At 37.4% G+C, this 24,672-nt stretch overlaps 1 protein-coding gene across 1 annotated transcript in view; it reads left to right on the top strand.

Moving 5' to 3' along the window:
- Window positions 1-24,672, top strand: part of Lama2 (laminin subunit alpha 2) — a 564,428-nt gene that overhangs the window by 141,209 nt on the left and 398,547 nt on the right. The window contains 1 exon segment of the mRNA XM_051175465.1: window positions 1,631-1,743. Coding sequence (XP_051031422.1) covers window positions 1,631-1,743 — 113 coding nt within the window.

The raw sequence follows: 24,672 nt of genomic DNA, 5'->3' as shown, positions 1-24,672 counted from the left end.
GAATAGCAATGGTCAAATGAATGTATATTAAAGGGGCATTTCTTTTGTTGGCTGTACAATATGGTCTGGATAGGCCAATAATACCTATCTTCACATGGAAGAAGCTAAGAACCAAGTAGTCCGGTTCTAAAAACTATGTTCTTCAACAGTTCCAACCTGGTGTTGAGGTCCTGGAGGGTTCCTGTAGAGCCACTAATCTTCAGTGCATGTTGGAAGCCCAAGAAATCTAGATTCTGTTATGAGCAAAGAAGGGACAGCATCAGGGTAGATAAACTTGCAAGTGAGATGTGAAGGCAAAATGCAGAAAGTTTTCCTCTTGGCTCTCCTTTTTTTTCGGGGCTGCCACTGGAAGATCCATCTATGTTTCTGAACATGTGTGTCAGCAGGTTGTTTCTTAGTTGATTCCAGATCCAGTAAGGTTGAGATCCAAATCAACCACCACACTATATCTCTGAATGTTTGCTGAGATAATTAGTTTTGTTCAAGTCCCCAAGACTGGTACCACAGAGCACAGTTTATCAGAATGAAAGCGGGTTAACAGGGTAGCAGAGATTCTCACTGACACTTTGTGGACATTTCAGAGGGCAGATGTGGTGGCTTCCAAGTGAGCTCTGAGGGGCTTAGAAATCTTTATCACAACCCTGAGGACAGAAACAGGAACACCAACAGCCTCCACGCTTGTCATCCTCAGCCAGATGTGTTCTCTGCGTATTTAGAGAAAAGATCTAGAACTTGTGAAATATGAGAAAAGGTTCCAACACAGCCAAATATGTAACAGGGCTGTGAGATGTGGGGATATTTTTGTTCTGTGGGATCTGTGAGCTGAATCTGAAGACATGAGAATCTCAGCGCTCCAGGCTTGGTGGAAAGAAGAGAGCTGTAGTGAAAGACAGCATGGTCGGAGGAGTATCTCACATATACGTCCTTTCTCCAGTTGCCCTTCGAATTCCACAAAAAAGGTTCCTCAAATCTATATGGATTGGGGTTGAGAGGGAAAGCCTCTGTTTGGTTGGTACGTTGGAATTTCATGTGTCAGTATCCTGGCTTGTCAACTTTGATTAGATTCCTCCTCTGGGATTAGTGATACATGGCCAAGTAAATGTCGGATAGGGGATTTGGAGAATCATGGTAGGAAGGTGACAAGTTAAAGACTTGTTCCAAAAACATTGCAGAGACAGAAAAAGGTATTATTTTATATCAAATAAATAAATAAATAAATAATAAATAAATAAACAAATGCTGGATTGTCCATATCTCAGCAATAAAGGTGTGTGAACAAGCATTATTCAAGCATCTTTCCAACAGGAGCCTTTTTCAAACCTAAAGCACACCAGTTGGATTTCTGTATTATCTCTTTGCACATTGTTTCTGGAAGTATGTAAGGCTTTCCATTTTAGGTGTTGATTAGTGTTTGGTACCTTCTTCTCTAGCCTAGACATGTCACTATTTCCTGCCATGTTGTGTAGAACTATGAAACCACAGAGATGCGTTGGAGACAGAATCACTTTTTAAATGCTTGTTGTCTGCAGGCTTGTTCTACATCTTCCCTTTGTTTCACCCTTTCTTTGAGGAGACAGCTATAAACTGATTGTCTGACATTTTCTCTTCCTTCTCTTTGCCAACTCCATAGAGAGACATCCGATCACGAATGCTATTGACGGCAAGAACACATGGTGGCAGAGCCCCAGTATCAAGAATGGAGTAGAATACCATTATGTGACAATTACTCTGGATTTACAACAGGTGGGGTATCTCTTGTTATTTTCCACTTTTAAAATTACACCTTGCATCTGCTATTTGTTTAGTTAGCAATTTTTAGATGAAGGGATGTGCTTTCTTATCACTATTATTTTCTTGATATCGTGATAAAGGGTCCTGCCATTTTCAGATATAGCCATTTATTGAGACTTGGTTCTTCTAAAGCACAACACAAACAGGTCCACGTGGATGGCTTAGACATTAACTAAAAGCTGGGTATCACAAATAGTTGGGAGTAATGATAAAAATGTGGTTAATGAAAATTTATGTAAAGAACTTACAACAAAACAAAACTATGCTATCACTGGTGATAGTGTGTGTACTTATGAGGCTTTTTCGATGGCAAGGCTCTTGAGTAAATTGTTTCTCATTACTGAGAGTTGTGCCAGCTGTAACAGTTGATTCTCAAATTAAACTTGGATGACTAAATGGGATACTCAGCCTTGTAATTGTATAAAATTTATGTTGGATGTCAGAGTTTGTGTTGCATAAGTCTTCATGCCTAATGTTCTTAACTTTCTTATTTTTCTTCATGATAACAATTTCAGGCTCAGTTTGATAATCAATATCCATCCTCATTCCTAAATTATTTAGGCTCACATATGGATTTATGATGAAATTTGAAAATACATCCTCATAATTTTCCCCAATACATAATAAGAGTGCCATTGACCAGGGGTTAAGACAATTGAACTTAAAAAAAATTGAACTTAAATGGATTATTATTTAACCTGTTTTTTCTTTCATTTTCTTGCATCATCCAAAAAAATCCTCTAGCATTACCTTCTGTGTGGTGTGCAGATAGACTAGTAAGAATACAAGGATATGGTGAAGACGCTTATTGATACAGACTGAACAATGAGGTCCTGGTTGTCATAGGATGCCATGGTGTGAGGGAGTAATCACTAGAAGGGTATATTGACACCAGACCCAAGAATTAAGCATCCCTTCTCTAGGATCTTGGCCCATCTTGGTGAGTGTTGCACATATGCCTAAGCACATATGTGTGGCTGCTCAGGGAGTGAGAAAACTAGCAGGTCTTACAGAAGATTCTCCTTTATGCCTCTAGGACCTCTTTGACACCTGAATAACTGGATAAGATCAGGTTCCTTAAGCTGCTGCTGAATAATCAACTACCATGGGTTTATTTCTTCCGGTTAGAAGAGTGTTATCCTTGAGTTAGTTCTCAGTTCTTAAGAAGTGTCAGAGAACTGTATGGCCAAGGACTGCAAATGCCATCCTGTCATTATTTAGATTAGTTGATCTGTGGATGAATTTTCTGAGAAGTTTACCCTCAAAATTGACTTTCTTTTTTCTGGGTATAGATAGCATAATCTTTTATTGATCTCAGCAGCCATGTGATCATTAAAAATAAGTCTTTCCAATCAAGAGTGAGTCTGCAGTCCATTGACTCAGGTCATTGCTGGTGATAGGAAATAAATAGACAATGAAGGTTTTTTTTTTTTTTTTTTTTTTTTTTTAGTTTGCACATGGATCAAAAAAGTTAATAATTAATATCCTGTGCACACATTGCTTAAACTTTCCCTTGAGCTGAACAATAATACCCTTTATTTGTTATCAAATAGAGCTATATTTTTTCTAATTTATACCATATGGTACAATCATATCATTAATTTAGCAAGTCAGAATTTACCTAAAAGCTGTGATTTTTTTTTATTAAAGGCAGGTATGTATTCTTGACTGTTTCAAGTACTGCTTTCCACATGACCACATGGTATCTTCAGAAATGGGTGGTGTTATCTGTGTTTATACCTCCTCCCATGTAATATAACAACATTAACTTGAGTTGCTAGTATAAAGTGTCTTCTATAGTTATATATTCCTAACAAGCGAACATGTCATATTTATAATAAAGGTTGACCTAACTACAAATTCTGAATTCATTAAGTAGAATTGGTTCAGCAGTTATAGGCTCAAATGATTTACAGTGTGATATAAACCCATTTTCATATTTACATGTACTTTCTCCTACTTCCTAAAGTTTAGCCTATTATATGTATTTAAGAGAAGGCAGACTCATATAATTGGTTTCATGAGGTAAGCTCTTATTTCTACTTGACCCAAGATTTTAGTTTAGTCAATTAATAAATGATGTAAAAAAATTAAGCATGTCTCATACCTAGGCTTTATAACAGAATTCATTATATCAGAAGGAGTTTCACACTTTCATGTGGCTTCAGCCTGTGAATTAACAAAATTTAGAAGGTGTTCTGGTACGTATTCAGCTATAGGAGAGAGATGTAAGAGGACATCCTTTAATGCAGTGATAACCAAGGAAAGATGTTCATTCTTTACTATCTCACTGGCTTCTCACCATAGCGCCTCGGGGAAGCTGGCATTATTACTCCTGTTTCATGGTTTTTAGAGGCTTTAAACTCAGAGACATTTGTTTCCCCAAATTATTAATCTTTTATCACCTTAGAAAAACAGCACTATCCAGTGAGTGACTTTGGCTTTGTGTGAAGAACTTCAGTCTCTGGTTACATGGTGAAAAGTTCCCATTTAATAGTTGAAGATCATGGAGACTTAGAAAAGTGGATGGCCTTCTCTCCAAAGATTCCACAAGGCAGTGCTGTAGTTCACACCTGAAGAGCTCAAATGCAAAATTAAAAGTACACGAGAATGTCGTAACAGGACTCTGAAGACCCAAGCCTGCAGAGTTCATGAGAGTTGTTTTAAATATTTATCTATATGTATTGAGATTCAAGGAGTGAGTACCTACTGCCCTGGCTTCTATTCAGAGAATATTAATCATGTCTGTGCTATCAAAGACAGCCAGTTAGATCTCTCATTATATAGTGCATATCATTAGGCTTCTTGCATGACATAACTTCTGTCTTTTTGCATACATCCCGAAGAGACACCTAGTTATCAGCATCATACTAGCTACTGTTGACTCAGAGTCAAAGAAATAGTGTTGTGAGGAATAGCCAAATATCACGGACCTTCTCTCACTCAGTGAGAGGCTTATTTCTTTTAATTCTGAGGTATGCATACAAATCTTGGCAAGTACTAGTGATTTTGTTTACATATTCTTGGCTCTCCTGAAAATGCTTTTAATAAATTACTATTCTAAATATAAGGAACTGTCATTGAAGTGGCTTGATCAAATCATCACCAATTACACTTAGAAGATTCTTAGCATTTGAGATTAGAACTAGAAAAAAATAAGACAATTTATTCAGAAAAATGTTGCTCCTCTTTTAATTTTATAAACAGATTGTTTATAGACATTTATTACTAAGGGATGTTAACATTTCCCAGTTCTATTTACTCACAGCCTATCTTGAGAAAATTATTTAATCACACTGTGCTTTGCCACTGAGATTAGCAGAATAAATATTACATTGTGGCAAGAATATGGAATAATGATTATAGCAGTATAACAACTAAATTCCATCTGGCAAGCATGGCTATTATTAGGATGTAGAATCAGCATAAACTCAAGTAGAAACTGAGCTATTCCATTGAAGTACACACACACACACTCACACACACACACACAGACACACACACACACACAGACAGACAGACAGACAGACACACACACACACACACACACACACACACACACCAAAAACAAACAAAAAACAAAAACAACACAAGGATTATGAACAAAATTGTATGGCAAGTTAGAAGATGATAATGAACACTCAACAATTCACAGAATTCCAAAATTTTCTTTTATTCTAAGATGCCAGGTGACTATGTCATAATTTCTGGTCTCATTTTGATATTTGTAATCTGGTTGCTTATTCTATTGCTGTCCTTGGATTTGCATAGGGAAAGCTGATTACTAGATGTATTTCTACACAGAGGCACAGCTCTGTAGGATAATTTTTGTTTTTAAAATTTTTTTAAACTTTATTGTATATGTGTGTGTGCCTGGTTTTCACAGAGGCTGGAAGAATTCACTAGGAACCCTGGGACTGGAGATATAGTAGATTGTGAGCCATCAGGTAGATGTGGGCCTTCAAACTCAGATCTCTGGAATAATAGGCAGTGCTGGAACATCTCTCCTAGTAGATATTGAAATGATGTTTTCAGTAGACGTTGTTAGCTTGTATGCACTCCTAGACAACCTGGGATTCTATGAAGTTAGCTATACTCACATGTATGTATCGTTCCACCTTAATCAGCCACTCACTGAAATGCATTGATTAAATAAGATAGTCTTAACAACCTTGGAGATATATGTTACATGCTATTGTTCTAAATATTTTATTCATTGACATTATAGAGCTGTATCTCATAAGACAGTTTAACATTCTTTTTTAAAGCCAGTTATTTTTGGAAAAGGGTGGAATTAGTATTTCAAAGTATATTTTACTGTATCTTGAGAATCTATGTAACCAGAATAAAAGACAATTTTTTCTTAGAGCATAGATTGTTTAATATTATTGAGTCATTCTTAATAGTGGTACTATAACTCTAGTTTAAGGGAATTTGGTGCCTGCTTCTGCCCTCAGTGGACACGTACACAAGTACATACTCTCTCCCAACATGCATATATACAGGAATAAATAAAAAGTTGATTATTTTTCCATGTTAACTTATTTTTAACCCCATTCTGCATTCCCATGGCTCAAAAAGAAATTTGGGGAAATTTACCAATATCCCAAAATTTAGCAAAACTCTCCTGAATAAGTAATAGGTTGAAAAGGATATTAAAAAAAAAAAAAAAGAAAGAAAGAAAACAAATTACAAGGTGAACATGGAGAGACACCGCATTAAAACTTAAGGAACGAAGCAAAATACATTCTAAAAGTGATCTGTATAGCAACAAATACACTGAAAAGGAACAAAAATCTCTGTCAGCCTACAGCTGTTCCTCAAGGAATAAACAAGCAAACAAATTAATCCCTGAGTTAATAGAAGTCAGGAAATTATAAGGAGCAAAGTAGAAATAATGAAACTGAAATGAGCAACAAAACTAGAATTAGAAAAAAATGTATTAACAGTGTTTGCAGAGTCTAGCTAGATTATGGAAAAAGAAAAGATTTAAATGAGAATTAAAATAAAAAATAGATTGCAACAGATACATGTGTACCCAACAGATTTAAGACTACTGTGAAAGAGGGAGGGAAGGAGAAGGAACTGGGATTGATATGTAAAATAAAAATAATAAAATAATAAAAGACTACTGTGAAAAACTATATATATATATATGTATATATATATATATGTATATATATATATATACATATATATATATATATATATATATATAAAAATTGGAAAAGCCTAAGAGATGTGGATGGATTCTTAAACAAGTTAATCTCCCAAGGTTAAGTAAAAAAGAAATAGATAACACAAATGGTCCAAAAGAATAAGGGAATTAACTGGTGGTGGTCCATGCCTTTAATTCCAGCACTCACAAAGGAGGCAGAGTCTACAGAGCAAGTTCTAGGTCACCCAAGACAACTCAGAGAATCCCTGTTTTACTACCTCCCCTAAAGATTAAGTAAATTGGGCCACTAATAAATGTCTCCCAGGAGGACCACCAAGATGGCTCAGTGGATGAATGTGCTTCCCATGAAGTCTGATGACTTGAGTGTGTTCCCTAGGACTCACATGGGGGAAGGAGGGAACTGACTCCCACAAGTTGTCCTCTACTCTCTACATGTGTGCTTTCATATACTCACAATCATACACATGTACACATGTGCATACACATAAATGTACACACAAATAATTAAAATGATATTTTTTAATGTCTCCCTTTGTAGAAAATCCCAGCACTTGCTGGATTGCTGAACTCTAAGTAAACATTGAAAGACATGATGCCAATCTTTGTCAAACCCCTTCCTAAAAGTCAATACTATTTTAACACTCTGGAATGCTTTTGTATGAGAACAGGTCATGAACATATTGATATTAAAGCTAGCCCCGAAGAAAAATTACAAGTCAGTGTCATTGTTGAACCTAAAATTAAAAACAATATTAACAAGCCTAATATAGTGTCACTTTAAAATAACCATGTAGAATTTATCCTTGTTAAACAAGGACACTTCCTAAATGCAAGCTTACCCACATAGTATAGCATATTAATAAAAGAAGGATAAAATCATATGATTATTTCAGCGGTATAGAAAATACATTTGACAAAATCCAATCTTTTATGCTAAAATCCTCTAAATAAACTGGCTATCAAAGGCATGAATATCAACCCAGTAAATCCCATGTATGACACAACCATAGCTAACAACATTGTAATTGATAGTAAGCAGATGAAGGAATTTCATGAAAGACCAGTAGTAAAACAAATACCTGATACCATACTGATAGCACTTCTCTTCAATGTGGAACTAGACATCTTTTTTTTTTTTTAATTGTGATTTGAGGGTCTTTTTATTTATTTTACATATCGATCTCAGTTCCCGCTCCCTCCCTTCTTCCCTCTCTCCCTCCCTCCCTCTCCCCCTCTCTTCCCTCTTCACATGCACCCTTACCACCCTCTCCCCCCACCCCCCTACTCCACATGTAGGGTGATGCCATTCAGGAGGGGTCATCTAAATCTGTCAAGCCAATTTGAAGTAGGGACTAGGACTTCTCTCCTGTCTCTAGGTTAAGGGAGTATCCATTCCTCCGTGGGGGATGTGCCCATAAGGTCCTCTATGTCTATTATTCTTAGGTTTGGCCTCTTCATGGTGTCCCACATTTCCTGGATGATTTGTGTTAAGGATTTGTTGGATTTATGATTTTCTTTGCTCAATGAATCTATTTCCTCTAGGTTGTCTTCCATACCTGAGATTCTCTCTTCCATCTCTTCAATTCTTTTGGTTATGCTTGTGTCTGTAGTTCCCAATCATTTGCCCAGTTTTTCTATTTCCAGCATTCCTTCAGTTGTGCTTTCTTTATTGTCTCTATTTCAGTTTTCAAGTCTTGAACTGTTTCCTTCACCTGTTTAATTGTTTTTTTTTTTTTCTTGGCTTTCTTACTTTCTTTAAGAAATTTGTTCATTTCTTCCAATTTTTTGTCTGTTTTTTCTTCCATTTCCTTAAGAGATTTTCTCACGTCATCTTTGAGGGCCTCTATCATTTTTATGATGATAATTTTTAAGTCATTCTCTTTTGCTTCATCTGCTTTGGGTTGTTCAAGTCTAGTTGGTGTAGAGTTCCTAGATTCTGGTGGTGTTATGCTTGTCTTTCTATTGTTTTCTTGTTTTGCTGTCTTCCCATCACTTCTTCCAGTAGGTGTAGGTCTCTCTCTGTCTCCCTGTCTCTATGGTACTCTCCAGGTGGGCCTAGGTGGGTCAGAGGATTTATGTCTGTAGCTCTGGATGGTCCAATCTCCCCAGGAGGCCTCTCCTCAGGCAGGGACCTGGTGATGGGGGTCAAAGATCAGGCTCCAGCAGAAGACTGCAATGGGGGTCAAAGATCAAGAAGGTTGGGACCCAGGATGTTCCACCCGCTGATAGTCAGATCTAGCCTGGGCCTAGCACTCTCCAGCTAATTCCTTTTTAGCAGGAGCCCGGTGATGGGGGTCAAGGATCCAGCCTGTAGAGGCTCGGGATGGCCCCGAGGGGATAGTAGGACCAGTGGTGGGGGTCAGAGACCAGGCAGGTGTGGATTCTGGGTGGACCTGCATGGATGGTCAGTGTGCTCAGAACAGCTCCAGGAAGTTCCCAGAAGGTGGCAGGATTGTTGGCTCCACCTTCTGTCCCAGTGCTCAACCAGAGCAGTGGGCAGGGTAGGGCACAGGATAGGGGGAGGGCAGGCTCTTGGTGGGGGTGGGTGGGTGTGTATCAGAGCTCCAGGAGTGCTCTCCATGGGGACAGGACACAGGGGGAATGAGATCCTGGTCCAATCCAGGGAGTTCCCGGGTAAGGGTGTGTGGGGGGGATTACACCTGAATTGGTCCCAGACTCACCTCTAGCAGAGGCAATGGGGGGTCAAAGGCAATGGGGGTTAAAAGACTTGGCTGAGTTTCAGGATGTTTCTGCACCCATAGACGGATCTACCCCAGCACCTTTAAGTTACAGGCTTTGTTGGAACTAGACATCTTAGGTAGAGTAATAAGGTAAGAAAAATAAACGTCCAAATCAGAGACGAATGAGAATCTTCTCAGTTTCCAAATTACATATTCGTATATACAGAAAAACTAAAGAATTCACAAAAATAGTTAAAACTAGTAAAAAAAAAAAAAATAGAGTCCTGTTACTCTTCAATGTCAATAAACTACCCAAAGGAAATTGAGAGAATATTATTTTACATAGTTGTATAAACAGTGAAATGAAATAAGGATTCCCATGAGGAAGGATTTGAAGTCTTCCTACCCTACAATCTATAAAGCATGAATAAAATAAATTTAAGAAGATGAAAAAACACCACCTATCTATTGTAGCTTTTGTATCAGAAGGAACAGTTAAATCCTCTGGAGTCTTTCCTTCAAAGGCCACCGATGAAGACTATGGCCCTGTCATCTCCTGAAGGCTTCATCTTGGAGTTAGGACACAAATATTTAGTTCACAGAAACATTGCAATACATGTTCTCACCAATTCTCTTTCCAAAAATATTCTAAAAATCCATCACCTTTTCACTGTCTGTATGAGCCTGTCATATTTATAGCATTGTTTCAGAAAAGCTCCAATGATTGTAACTCTTTTGTAGTCAAGTTGGGAACCACAGGCTCTATTTATTTGTTTATTTGCCTTTGTTTTTTTATGGCCTGGCACTTTGTTTTTCCAAGTGAGTGGTCAAGAATGAGGTAAAAGGATGGAGGCAGGAAAGAATGACACAATGCTTCGGCAATGCTATTTAAATAAGTGTCACCATATCTGTCTGTTTATATAATTAGCAGCAGAGATAGACTCAAGTCTAGTGCCATCATGAAACACTATTTGGAGATATATGTCTCACCACAGGAAAGCTAAGTAACTGTTGGGGAGATACTCCTTGGAGTCACTGGTTACATTAGATTAGTTCATAAAAAGTAGGAACAATAGAACATGGGGAAACAAGTCACTTTTTAAAAGCTGTCGGAGAAGATCTGTTACCATTTTAAGTCATGGGAACTTTGGGATGGGTAGCCTGAATAAGACATCCCAAAATAGACCAAATGAGAGCCATTTTCACAGCTGTCTGATGGCTTCCACACACAAAACAATTTCATCATTTTACTGGAATCTTGTGTTTTTCCTCATTTTAGTCTTACAATTTATGCTTCTACTTATTATATCTTACTATACTTATGCACACATGTCTTGGACCTGCAAGCTTATATTATTATACATAGGTTGAATATATATATATATATATATATATATGTATATATGATTTAGTTTTATAAATATAGCTACATATTTCAGTTATAAGATAGAAAATATGTATTTTAATTTATAAATGGGACATGACTTTATGTTATCCTGCCTATAAAATGTAAAAATTCCAAGAAAGACCATAATTAGGTTAGGGAGACATTAGGAGGCCTATTTACTTAGGCACCTGTCACTTCTTTGTTAGTTCTTTGACCTTCACTGGAAGGTCACTTTTTGTGCTTAAAGTACCTGGAAGACGGTTTGAACCATCTTCTCCTGTTTTAAGTTTACTCATTAGGGACATGCAGGATAAGTTTGAATTAAATACTCTATGTCTGAGAAGTCCTATGAAATCTGGATAGTGTTGTTTTTTCCTTTAAATGATGTATTTGCATCTTCACAAGTGTGAAAGAGGGGTCACGTGGCCTTTATCTGAGGAACACTTTATATCATTCATACTCGTGAAGGCAGGGACTGTAGTTGCTTTCTCTAGTTGGCATTTGTCAGTCTACCCACCAATGCCCTTCCTGCTTCACTAACCTGGTATTCCAATTTTAGGTTGTCCCAGGTCTCAGTAAATTTCCAATGGTGAGCTTAGCTCTTCACTACCCATGTTCTTTATCTCCTGGCCCTTAGCCTCTTAGCATTTGCCAAATTCCTCAAAGCCAAATCTGAAATGAAGCCTTCACCCCATTTCGGCATGGATCATTGTCTGTCAAATCTGAGCTGAGGCTGTGTCCCTGAAGTCTTGTCTGTGCAGCTGTGGCACATTCCAGGCAGGAGCTTTTTACAGAACAACACCTTATCTTAAAAAAATTTAAAATAACATTTCTGAAAAATCTTTAGTTAGGAGATAATGATTGGTATTAGTAGTGCAGGCAGGTCTGGACATGAAGGAGACAGAGAATGTCTAAGGGTGAAAAACATTTATAACAGTGAAAATCCAGAGTAGGAAACTAAATGAAGCATTAAGATACTACAGAGAGTGACAAGAAGAAACCTTTCCTTTGTCCATTCTGTCTATGCAAACTTGAACAGGTGCTATTGGAGTGGAGAATCTAGTAACAGAAGGTACTAACCATAGATAAGACTGAGTACCTTTGACTCCAGCAGACAGAGAGGAATTGAAAGATGACGGATATTTTTGGAGCACAGAGAAGGTGTTGAGAGGTAATGTTGGGAAATGGCTCTGTCTGCTTAGCCACTGCAGGGAGCAATCAGTCACCAGAAGGACTTTAGATTTAACTGGAGAATAATGAGACCCCGAGCACTGAGATTTGAGCACAGAGTAATCTGATTCCCTTTATTTTGTTAGTGACACTGTGGGAGGGGACTGGACACCTGAACAGTAGTTAGATCACTCCTGCTTTCTGGCAGTGAGGTGACTTCAGGGAGATGGTATCGGCAGAGCAGAGAGTGCTGATCTGAAATTTATGAAGGCGGTTGATGTGAATACATTTAACAGTGGAAGGATCCAAAAGAAAAGTATGGGAAATTGGCTCTACCAGGTTGCTGTCGTGAAGACTATGTCGTGTCTTACTATGACAGTGCTTACTGTGACCAGGGAACAGGCAGTATTAAATATTCGGTGGTAATTAAGATTCCGGTTAATTTGTTACATTTGAAATGTATGTTTATTACCAATGTGGAAATAGCCAAGAGACAATTGCCTTCAAGGAGAGAGGAGAGCAATGATTTAAGCTTTGGGATCACGAGGATAAGGATTCATTGAATACTAGTCTCTTCTGTCAACTAGAAGGGAAGTTTAGAGTCGAAAGGAGAGCCAGGCTAATTCTAGGTCATCCAAGAGTTAGAGGTGAGAGGATAACTAGTTCAAGAGGGAAGTGAAGATTAGAAAGAGGTAATCCCACCATCTGGGTATCAGAAACACAATCCCCCCCCCCTCGGGGTTGCAATGGGTAACATTATCTAGATTCTTTGGGTCGTAGATGTCTTTCTTTGTTCTTTGTCTTTCTTCTTCTTTTCTACAAAATGGCTACAAACAGTGAGATATAATTAGGAACCTGTTACAACACAGTAACACCTACCAGAGACCAGTTTAATTATTTGAATACAAAAAATGTTTTCATTGCAATTTTTCAATTAAGGTAACAGCCAGTGAAATCATGCAGAATAAAATAGAACTGATAAAATTTTTGCTTATTTAGCCAGATTGTGTCTAAATATTCAGAGTAAAATGTTACTTTGTCAACGTATCTCACTTTTGTTTGTTTTTACCAATATTTTAATGTAGTTTTTCTGCCAAGTTGGCTGTGGGAAGATGCTTTTAGATTAATCTCAAATTAGTAGAAACAATGAACACAAATAAAAAAAATATAGTACAAAAAGTCAAGAAATAATTGCAAATCCTGAAAAGCATGTGATTATCTGCAGGGTGTCATCATTCTTATTCTGATATAAGAAGCTGTGTTCAGGGGCTGGAGAAGGCTTTCCTGGGGAAGAGATTCATTTGAATAATGAGTTCTATCCCAACCCAGCCCTTGAGGCATGTGTCTATAAGCTGTGCATAAAACATGTAGAAACAGGAAGTTTCTGAAGCTCACCCACAAGCTCCAAGTTCAGGGAGAGACCCTGCCTCAAAAATAAGATGAAGAGAGACTTAGAAAAACACCTGATGTGGATGTCTTTGCTCCAAATGCATGCAAACAAATGCAAATCTGCTTTCACATACACACAGATATGTACACATGCATATGGTACACACACACACACACACACACACACACACACACAGAAAGATGGAGAGAGACACACAGAGACAGAGAGAGGCAGGTTCAAGACAGGGTCTAATAGAAAGACTTCTTAAACACAGTGGAAGATATTTATTAAGCTGCTCATAGTATTTACTCATTCCTTTCAGTATGGGTTAGAATGCATAATTTTTCTGAGTAATAATGTTAAAGTCAAATTTGAATTTTAATTGATACCCTTTTCAAAAATTTCAAATGACAAATATTTATATCTATCACTATGAAAATTAGTATATTTAGTGATGCTAGAAATGCAGAGGGTTTATAAAGTGAAATGCAGGATTTAAGATATGAGAAAAAATAAATGTTATTTCCCCACTAATTTTATAATAGGCTTAAGAAATTAATTATCAACAAAGTAATTTTATTATAATTCATATAATTATATTTTCCATCTTTTAGATAGATTACATCTGAACATTAATGTACACATGCCAGACATATTTCAAAAGGTATTGCTACAATTTTACACATGCATCTACACAAATATGAGAATGTGTTGAGACAGAAAATAAGCTATAGAACAATTGTCTTCTACTCGTCTTTATGGTAGTAAATACTGCATGGCACATGCCACCTCTGTTAATTCTATTGATGGTGCTGTGATAAAATACCCTGACAAAAAGCAACTTTAGGAGGGAAAGGATTTATGTGGTTTACATCCTAGATTACATGGTCAAAAGCAAAGACATGAATGAATGCCTATAAACCTGTTCTCTCTCTCTCTCTCTCTCTCTCTCTCTCTCTCTCTCTCTCTCTCTCTCTCTCTCTCTCTCTCTGTTAGGGAATGGTGCCATTTCCTGTGGGCTGAATCTTCCCATGTGAGTTAACAGTCATAACTAAGACAGCTCCTCCAGCTATGTCCACTGGACAACCCAACATAACAGTCCCTCATCCTTACTTTCATTCTAGATGATTCTAGCTGTGTTGACATCCAAAGCTAAAGCTCGCCACTTAGCACCACGTAAACTTTCCTTACAAGGGAGACTTACGAACACATTAATGACACAGCTCCTATTTCTTACTTCACCTATCACTATATCATGACAGATTCATCTTTTTGAAGATTATTCTTATTTCACCAAGATATTTGTATGGACAAAAATGAAAACCATATTTAAATTTTATTTTAAAAAAGTAATCTGGTTTTGAAGAATATGAAAATAGAAAGAGCACAAGGTTTCTAGGTAGTGAATATTCTCTTGTTACTATAATGAGAAACCCTTTATTGCACAGAATGAACCCTGATAGAACCTTAGTGAAACTCTACCAGTGGTCACAACACATTTCTCTCAGGGGAAGTTCTTACTGTGGAAGGCTCTTACTTACAAGGTCGAACATGTTTGAACAATATTCTTATTTTTCTTCCATTTTGCTGTGAACTGAACAATGCCTTTACTTAGTCAGCCAGATCTTTATAAAGACAGAAACATGTCTCTCACTAATTTTTATTTATTTATTTATTTATTTTTGGTTTGAGGTTATCATTTTCAATTCAGAAAGCGTTTAGCATTTTGAGTGATGTTTTCACTCACCATCAGCTTCTCGGAGTACACTGTTATGGTTCTTTTTGTAAACCACTGTAATCACCAACAAAAACATGACAAAATAATTGTAGCCTAACTTTGATCATCATGATCACTGTATGTGTAAGTTCAATGACATTTAGTACATTCATGTTGCTGTTGGAGCCATAACACCATCTGCCTTTATGTCTTGCAAAACTTGACCCTCAGATCTCAATAAATGAAAACTCCCCATTTCACCCCACAGTCTGTCAAGGAGCATTTTCCTTCCATAGTATGAATGTGATTGCAGTATGTACCACATATGGGTGCAATTATACAATGAATGATACTTATATATGTGCATAACTCATACCCCTACTCTTTGGGCTATGATCCTGACTTTGCTGCTGTCATTTCATATGAATATCCATTGAAGTTCCTGCTTTCTTCTCCATCTTTCTGTTTATAGTTTATTTATTTGTTTGCTGTTTTTGCTTGTACATATGCAGGTAGACTTGCTAGTATCAGAGATACTTTGACTTCTAAAAATAAGTTCTTTTGTGTAAGCTACATATTATTTCCCCTGTGGCGGCACCATTTTCCACCAGCAGGGTGCTGGAGTTCTAACCTCCTCACACCATCATCCACACTTCATACTTTCTGTTCTCTCTTTTCAGTTTTCCAAAGTGGTTTAAGGAGATAACAGCTCCTATTTTCAACACGAGTCCTCTAATATTTCTTGAGGTCATTTTTGACACATCCTGAGAGATACATAATAATTTTTCAACTACCTGCTGCTGGAAAGAATAGCAATGAGGAGGGCCCTGTAAAATTTGAAAGTCCTGAATCATGATAGATACAACCCTGGGCTAAAGGAAATTAAATCCTGCTCAATTTTGCTCAGCTTGCTGAAATATGTCATCAGTTAAAGGCTCATGATAAGTCAAAAAGAGTCAGGTAGTAAATGAGCTATTTTATTACTTGCATAAATTACAGTTTTATCATACAAATATAACATGTGGGTACTCATGTCTGGACTTACAAGAGACATTTTTGTCATTAGGAAGTTGCTACAGGCATTGCTTGAACACCTGTCTCATCCTGTACAGTGGACAAAATGTTTCCCATGGAGCTGTGAATGATCACCTGGCATTCTCGACTCTTCAAGGAGGATAATGTTACAAATAAGAACATTTGCATCACAGAGATTAAGCATCTTGTTGGACATTTAACAGTTGGAAAGGCAGTGGAACCAGAGCCCAGTTTAGCCACCCCTAGTTTCACAGCTTTCCTTTCAGACTCTGAACAAATGTTTTTCAATTTCCTATGCAAACATCAGAATTTAAGAGCCTCAAGGTTTTCTCTGTTGTGCACAGCTTAAAAATTAAATTATTGTAAAATACTCTTAAACTTCTATTTGTAGGTGAAACTTTAGATAATCAAAAGCACCTTACAACATATATTTAGAGACAGAACTTCACATCCTGTATTGCCCAATTAAATGTCTCTGTGTGCCATTGCCTCTCTAAGAATAATTTGAATGGCTTTAATGCATTTGTGTGTTCATCAATCAGGGTAAGCACACATACGAAGCCATATAGACTTGGGAATCTGATAAAAAGAAATTCTCTGGGAAACTAATTACAACAGAGTTGACATCAGATAGACAGAACTGAATTGTTAGTATTAATCTGATTTAGACGAGATGATTTTCAGGAAGTTAATTCCCCCTCCTTCCTTCATCGTAGGTGGACTTTGCTGGTTTTGCTGAGGAAGAATATTTAACTTCTTTGTAATAATCACACTGAAGGTTTGAATTCTTCCATAGCAGCATGGCATTTAACAACCTTATTGTTTCATACATTGTATAGAATTCTGAACTCAATAATTTACAAAGGAATTTCTGAAAGCATAGTAAATTAGTTTAATTTTTGTTCCATGATTTATTTATCTTTATCAGATACAAGACATAAAGGTTGTAAAGTTAAGACAATGTCCTGGAAAAAACAATTTATCATAAATTTATTAATATTACATACCAAACAGCTGGGGTTTTAGACATGTATCAGTATCAAAGTATCCCTCAAAATATAATGATTTTAACAAAACAATATTTTATATTTGAAAGGAAGTAACCAGTAGACAATTGGACTAAGAGATAGTAAAAATTATACAACATCTTTATTCATTTATTTATTCTCTTAAAGCTTTTACTTTGAGAACATCATAGAAAAACCATACAGGGACACAGGTAAGACATGATCACAGAATGAAGATAACACAATTAGAGGAATCAATGCCTGTCAGCTAATGTTGCAGCTGAAGTTTTAGGAATTTTACATGATCCAGGGGCTGAAAAATGATATTAGTATTCCTCTCCTTCTTCCTCACCCTCTCTTTCAACAGATTCTACACAGACCTCCTCATAATCCTTCTCTAGGGCAGCCATGTCTTCACGGGCCTTAGAAAACTCACCCTCCTCCAAGCCCTCACCTACATACCAGTGCACAAAGGCACGCTTGGCATACATCAGATCAAACTTGTGGTCTAGGCGAGCCCAGGCCTCAGTGATGGCTGTGGTGATGCTTAGCATGCATACAGCTCTCTGGACTTTGGCCAGGTCTCCACCAGGTACCACAGTGGGAGGCTGGTAATTAATGCCAACCTTGAAGCCAGTGGGGCAGCAATCCACAAACTGGATGATACGCTTGGTCTTGGTGGCAATGGCAGCATTGACATCTTTAGGAACCACATCCCCATTGTACATCAGGCAGCAAACCATGCATTTATCATGACGAGGGCACATTTCACCATCTGGATGACTGGTTCAAAGCAAGTACTTGTGCTCTCTGCTACAGAGATCCGGCTCATGGAAGACTTTCTCAGCAGAGATGACAGGGGCACATGTGGCCAGAGGGAAATGGGTGCAAGAGTAGGGTACCATGTTGGTTTGGAATCTTATACAACATCTTTAAATGTGAAAATGCTTAAGTGTATTTGATAATTCTTTTTCAAGTATCATTTGTTTTAGGTTTTGGGAACTGACATCATATGGCTGTTTAACAATTGCTATTGAACAGGCTAGAACTGTGATTTATCTGTAATGTAAGGACGATGTAAGTGAAAGGGAATTAGTTCAACTCCAGTGAACTCCACTAAGTTATGGTGTCTGTTGCTATCATGGAGATCATCAATATGAGCTTTTCTAAATAAGTGATCCTGTTGATTACTAAGCCATTTAAAATATATTCTTTCATTGCATTTGGAATGCATTTTCTTCATTCCCTGCTATTACAATACTTTTGAAAGGTCTAACAAATCTAATTGTAACCCTAGTGACTATTTGTGAGTAAATTAGAATTCGTGATGGAAGTACAGACCAAGGTAGACCTTATACCCAATTAATAAATACATATAAGCAATTCTAATTAATTTTCAATTAAAGGTTTTAAAAATACAGGTAACATGGATCATTTTTCCAACTTGACTCTGGAGATAACCCTGATTACTATTTCTTCATCATAGTTCCTATACTGATCTTTCAAAAACACATACAGCACATCATGAATGCATATGACATTTATCTATCTGCATCACCCCATCCTAATCTAAGCTATCATCAACCTCTCACTGTAGTAGGAGAGCTATGTCTAATTTGTTCTCGTATCCCTGTATGCAGCCCACTTGCCCTTCAGTAGTCAGAATAATCATTTAAAATATAATTAAATTCTGTTATCCCTCTGTTCAGTGTAGCATTCCAATCGGTGTAGATCCAATCACCACCTTTCCTTAAATTCTATGTGTTCCTGGGGCTGGTCCTCATGGTCTCCAGCATCATCACTGATTTTATACTGTTTGTTGTCCATTTTATTCTGATCGCACTCTGTACAACAAATAATAAAAGCCCAGAGACAGATTAGAGCTGAAGACCAGAAAAGCAAAGCATCCAGCCACTAGAGAGTGTTCACTTCTACCAATTACTCAGACCAAAGGGATGATCATGTCCTCTGATTGTATCTCCAAACTGCACTGCTCCTCAGGCTGCGTAGACTCCAAAGCTCTCCACCAAAACTCTCAGACTTCCCTTGACTGTACTGCTGCTCAGACTCACTGAGAGTGCCATGTGTTCCTGTGTTTCCCCACCTAATATTCCTCTCTCCACCTAGCTATATCACTTCTGTCTCCACCTCCCTAGCTCTGGGATTAAAGGTGTGAGCTGATTCTCTTTTAGACTGTTTCACTCTCCTGTAGGCTAGGGTGACCGTGAATTCACAGAGCTGTAATTGCCTCTGTCTTTTCAGTACTGGGATTAAAGACCTCTTTGGCTGTGGCTACCTTTGCATTCTGATCTCCAGGAAAGCTTTATTAGACCATAAACAATATATCACCACAATACTCTATTTTTGGGGATAAATAAATTTACCCCTATATCAAGCCTTCTTTCTCACTGTGATCTCCGTCTTAAGTGCTGTTCACTAAGAATAACATAGCTTCTTCACTTATTTCATTAAGGACTTCGTTTGAATGTAATCTTCCTAGAACACTCTTTTATGAATATGTTCTAGGAAACTCAACCTTAAATCCTACTACTTGCTTATTTACCTTGTATGTTATTACAGTACTGTATTGGCAAGCGTTTAGCAACTGGCTCTCCATGGAATAGCAAAGCCCAAGTTAAAATGTTATTCACTTTCTATGAGAAAAATAATCCTATAATGGCTGATTGCATATAGCCTCGTGCAATATCATGGGGAATAGGCCCAACATTGGTAAGAGATGCTCACACTGACTTCTGAAAACTATGTGAATTGGCTGTACCACAACTTAGGCATGGTGCTTGTTTTTCTAGAACATAACTCCAGTGAGCGAAGGATTTTGACCTCATTCCTGTATTTCAACAGCAAGGTTATAGGATGCCACAGTAAATGATGTGTTACTCAATAATTCTAAACAAATGGATTAGTGAACTAATTAAAACACCATTCTGTGGGGCTTGAATATAAATGCATAACTACAGATTCTATAATTGGTACCTTGGAAAGCAAACATGAGCCTAGTAATCTTCAAGTGGATTTTACGTCAGACACAATTGTCCTTCCTACCCTGCTTATTTTGGGAGTCACCTAATTCTTATGAGTATGTAATCTTATTTACTATGAATAAGGGCATCAAATGTACTCTGTCCATATTTAAGTAATTTCATTTATGTTCAGCTTACAAAGCTGGCTCTGAAGTTATCCCAGTATGCCATGTATTATAGGCACATAGTACATTGCTAAAATACTTATATCAATAACATTTGCAATTGAAATTATGACCTTCTCTTCCCTTACATTCAAACTTTAGAGTTTCCTATCCAGATATACAAAGGACTCTGGCACATTTTGATAGCCACGAGATGTTTGTAATGTCAAATGTTGAATAAGAGAAGGAATAAAGCAACTGCAGCATACCACATGCACACACAAAGTATGTTTAAGCAACTGCCTATGTTTACTAGACACTGTTTATGGTCACAAATGCAAGTCCCATCCTACAGTGACTGTCAGCATAGAGGTAAGGTTCACAGATGCTAATCCTCCATCCTTCATCCATCATACAGGGCTCTGCTGATAATTGCAGTCATTTCTCAGCTGTGTGTGTGTGTTCTCATTTAACAGAGTCCTAGCTTCATGTCATGGGACATGCAGTGACACTTGCTGTGTGTCTGTTTGTGGGTTTCTCTGCATGTGCATTCATGAGCTTTACCATTTGTCACCTTATCTTTGCTTGAGCAGCTTGGGCCAATGGTGGCCTTACAACCTTAGGTTTGGTATGAACCAGACTGCTCAGGAAGGCCCTGGATTGTGATTCCTTCTCCAAAGTTCACATATGAAACAGAGCTTGATTCCATGCCAGGGGAAATACTACATTTACTATAATGTCCTAGAGATGTTTTGTTTTTTCTTTTTCTTATTTTAGATTTGCTATTCTAAACTTTTTGACTAAATTTGTGTGAGAGTAATGATTTTGGAATCAGAATTCAGAGGCAATATTTTGTACAACTTTAGAAGGAATTGAGTATAGATTTTTTTCTAGAGATGCCTTTTCTGAAAATTAACCAGAGTAAGGGATGGTTGAAGGCTCACAAGAAAGAATTTGGAATCACAAAACATCTCCAACACTATTTATTTGGGGGGAAACTTTATAGCCATAATTTAGGATACTCCTAACCTGTTTGGAAAGATTTCAGTTAGAAATTATTGTCATGTTACTTTTAAGGATTTCACTTCCCTCTTGATCCAGAGAGCTCTTTTGACTGAGCTAGAACTATTTGGTTGTGATATTAAATAAGAAGAAAAGAAAATTCTTATCTAATTTTTCACCTATCACTTATCTCAAAGAGTTCTTAAGATTATGCATGCTGAAATGCTGCCAGAAAGTGGTCACTGAATCTTATTTCTCTCAAAGAAAGGAAGGCTTTCCATCTTATCTTTCCTCAACAAGAAGCCTCCTTTTCATTGAGAAAAATAAGACTCAGTGACCACTTTAGGACATGAAGCATTTTTGCTTGGAAGACCCAAATGTCTTTCCAGTGCTTAGCAAGAACTCAGGTTGGTGTTATCTTCTGACAAGGACTTGGGAAAAGGTATCTCTAGAAAAATCCTGTTCTCAAATCTTTCTAAACCAGCACAAAATATTTCCTCTGAATTCCAACTCTGAAATTATTACTCCCAAGTAAATTTAGTCAAGAAGCTTAGAAGCAAATGAGCGGATATAGGGGTAGGGTTTCCCTTTAGGTATTTCCTCTTCTGTTGTTTCTTTCCCTTTTAATGCAATGAGCTGAACTAGGAAGGATGATGCAGTTTCAAAATTTGCCAAATTTTAATATCTTTTTATTTTGAGAAACTGTCTCACTATGTGCCAGGTTTGCTTGGAACTTACCGTATAGCCTAAGATAACATTACATTCATGGCAACCCTTCTGCCTCAATTTCCACAAGTGCCGAGATTGCAGGTATGACCCACTATGCCCCAGAAAGTACATTTATTTTTCTGAAGGGAAAGAAAGATTCAAAAAGTTGGAGAACAGAGAAGTGTAATGAAAATCTGTAGATACTTCATAGAAGATGAAGGCGGAGAAAAATAGTATGAATTTCCCTACCAGGTTGCTGGTATCTTTCTGGAGTTGGTTATATTAAGGTGGAGTGTGTGATTCTGAAGCTGTAGGTAATTTCAATGCAGACACTATTTATTTTACAAATTCTATAAGGAAAAGCACAAAAGTAGAGAACCAGGCACACATGAAAATTACTGGTGCTATTTCATTCATAATAGGTAAATTGGGTAAATATTGAATAACTCAGATCTGTGTAAAGCATTCATGAACCTAAATCAAAAACTTTCCTCCTGCCTTTGATGTTTTGATTCTACACTATTAACATTCCGTTTCTAATTCTTCTCATCACTACACATCTACCTATTGTTCTCCAAATGCTTTGAACTACAATGGTTTATTCATGTCTGTAATGTCTCTATTGGAGAACATGTAGGCTCTCCTTACCTTGTTAACCATAGGAGCACAAAAACAAAAAACAAACAAAAAAACCCAAAAAAACAAGACATGGTTGATTATTTCTCCAGGGTGAATAATTTTCAAAAGGCGTGCTTTAAACTGCCCCAGTTTTGATTGTCTGTGATTCACACCAATATTGCACTCTGTGATGGCTGCCGTGAACGGACTGGCATGCTCTGTGTAGGACTCAGCCCACCTGCTCTTTTAGCTATAGCTGGTGTGGACAGCATGCTGAGCCAATGACTTCCTCACAGGAGTCAGGTCAATCTCTTGAAACTGTAGATTGTTTCAAATGAGAAAGAAGCTTGTGAGGAAAGATGGGATGTCAAGAGCAGTGCTAAAGACAAGAAAATGCTTGCCTGGATTTTCCCTGTGGCTAACGTTGTTACAAGGATAGCAACTTAACTAGATGTGTTAATAAGCGGAGGGAGGACTGAGTTCATTCCAGTTTGGATTCCACTTCTTCTTGTGAAGCTTCAGTAAGGTTGAGCTAAAATTTTGAGACCTTATGGCCAATAATGCCATTGGAGTTGATATTTATTCACACATGTTTCTTGGTCTCTCAATGCAGCATAGTCACAGAAAATGCCCGGCTATTTATCAAGGTAATTAAGAAAATGTATTGAACACTTGCACTTTAGGAACAAACACTAAATTACTATTGTGTGAAAAAAGAAATATTCGTTTATTAAAATGGGACACTTTAGTATGCCTTTTGTTCTAGTTGTGAAAAAAACACAAATATGCACAAAATCATAGAGAATAGCATGAGTGTTGGTGTTCTCAATGCCCACTACTTATGAGAACTAGCTCATGGCTGCCTCATGTCACTGTTTCATTTGTATTTGCATGTGTATTGCATACATGAGAGTGTGCAGGGTTATGTCTACTAGTGTACACACTTGGAGACCAGAAGACAGTGGGTGTCTATCCCTGGCCCATGTATTTCCTTGACACAGGATTTCTCAGTGACCCTGAAACTCATTATTTCTGCTAAGCTGACTAGCCACGGAATCACTGTCACTTGCAGCCATATTTGGCTTTTATGTAGTTACTCGGGATTTGAACTCATGCTAGCCCAGCAAGCACACTGACCCAATAAGTCACCTCATCAGTACTCCCATCCATGTTGGTTCTAAACAAAAGTGCATCTTACGTTGAGCCCCAAAACTGGAAGCAAACTCTTGTAATCTCGAGATAGGTGATTGTTTCCTTCCATATCACTGAAAGATAAAACTTCTTTGTTATATAAAACCATGATCATGTCTAAAGAGTCCTACTTGCTTAATAGTAACAAGTATCAAGACTCACCTGCTGAGTTTCTCTCTTTAAATGGCTAACCAGTTTCATCGAATGCATTGAGGACACACATTGCATTTGTTTTGCAAAACATTTCCAATTTCTCTTGATTTATAAACTATTTTTCTTAGTTTTCTTTTACTTTATTGATTTATTATTTGAGAATTCCTATGACTTGCCTAGTGGAAGTCCTCACATTCCTCCCTTTGAAGACTCTCTTCTGTACTATTGCTTGCACAGTTCCCGACTACTACAAGTCTCAGGCATCCTCTAATACAATTTCATTCCTTAGGCTTGATTGTTTTAGAGCTGGCAGGCCGCGTGCCTAACATACTGTATTAGTGTCTGGGAGTCTCCATCCTGGTGATATCAATGGAAACTGGTATCCATAAGGCCCTTAATTAAAGTAGATTCTCTTTACAGTAAAGAGAAGCAAGTCATGTGTAGCATCGACATATCCCGTACAGCCTCTTGCCATCTAAAGGTATATTCCTCTACTTA

This window comes from Phodopus roborovskii, unplaced genomic scaffold, assembly GCF_943737965.1.
Source record: "Phodopus roborovskii unplaced genomic scaffold, PHOROB, whole genome shotgun sequence".
In the NCBI taxonomy this organism is placed as follows: domain Eukaryota; kingdom Metazoa; phylum Chordata; class Mammalia; order Rodentia; family Cricetidae; genus Phodopus; species Phodopus roborovskii.
The sequence above is the reverse complement of the archived record's forward strand: the minus strand, read 5'-3'. Positions and strand labels throughout refer to the sequence as shown.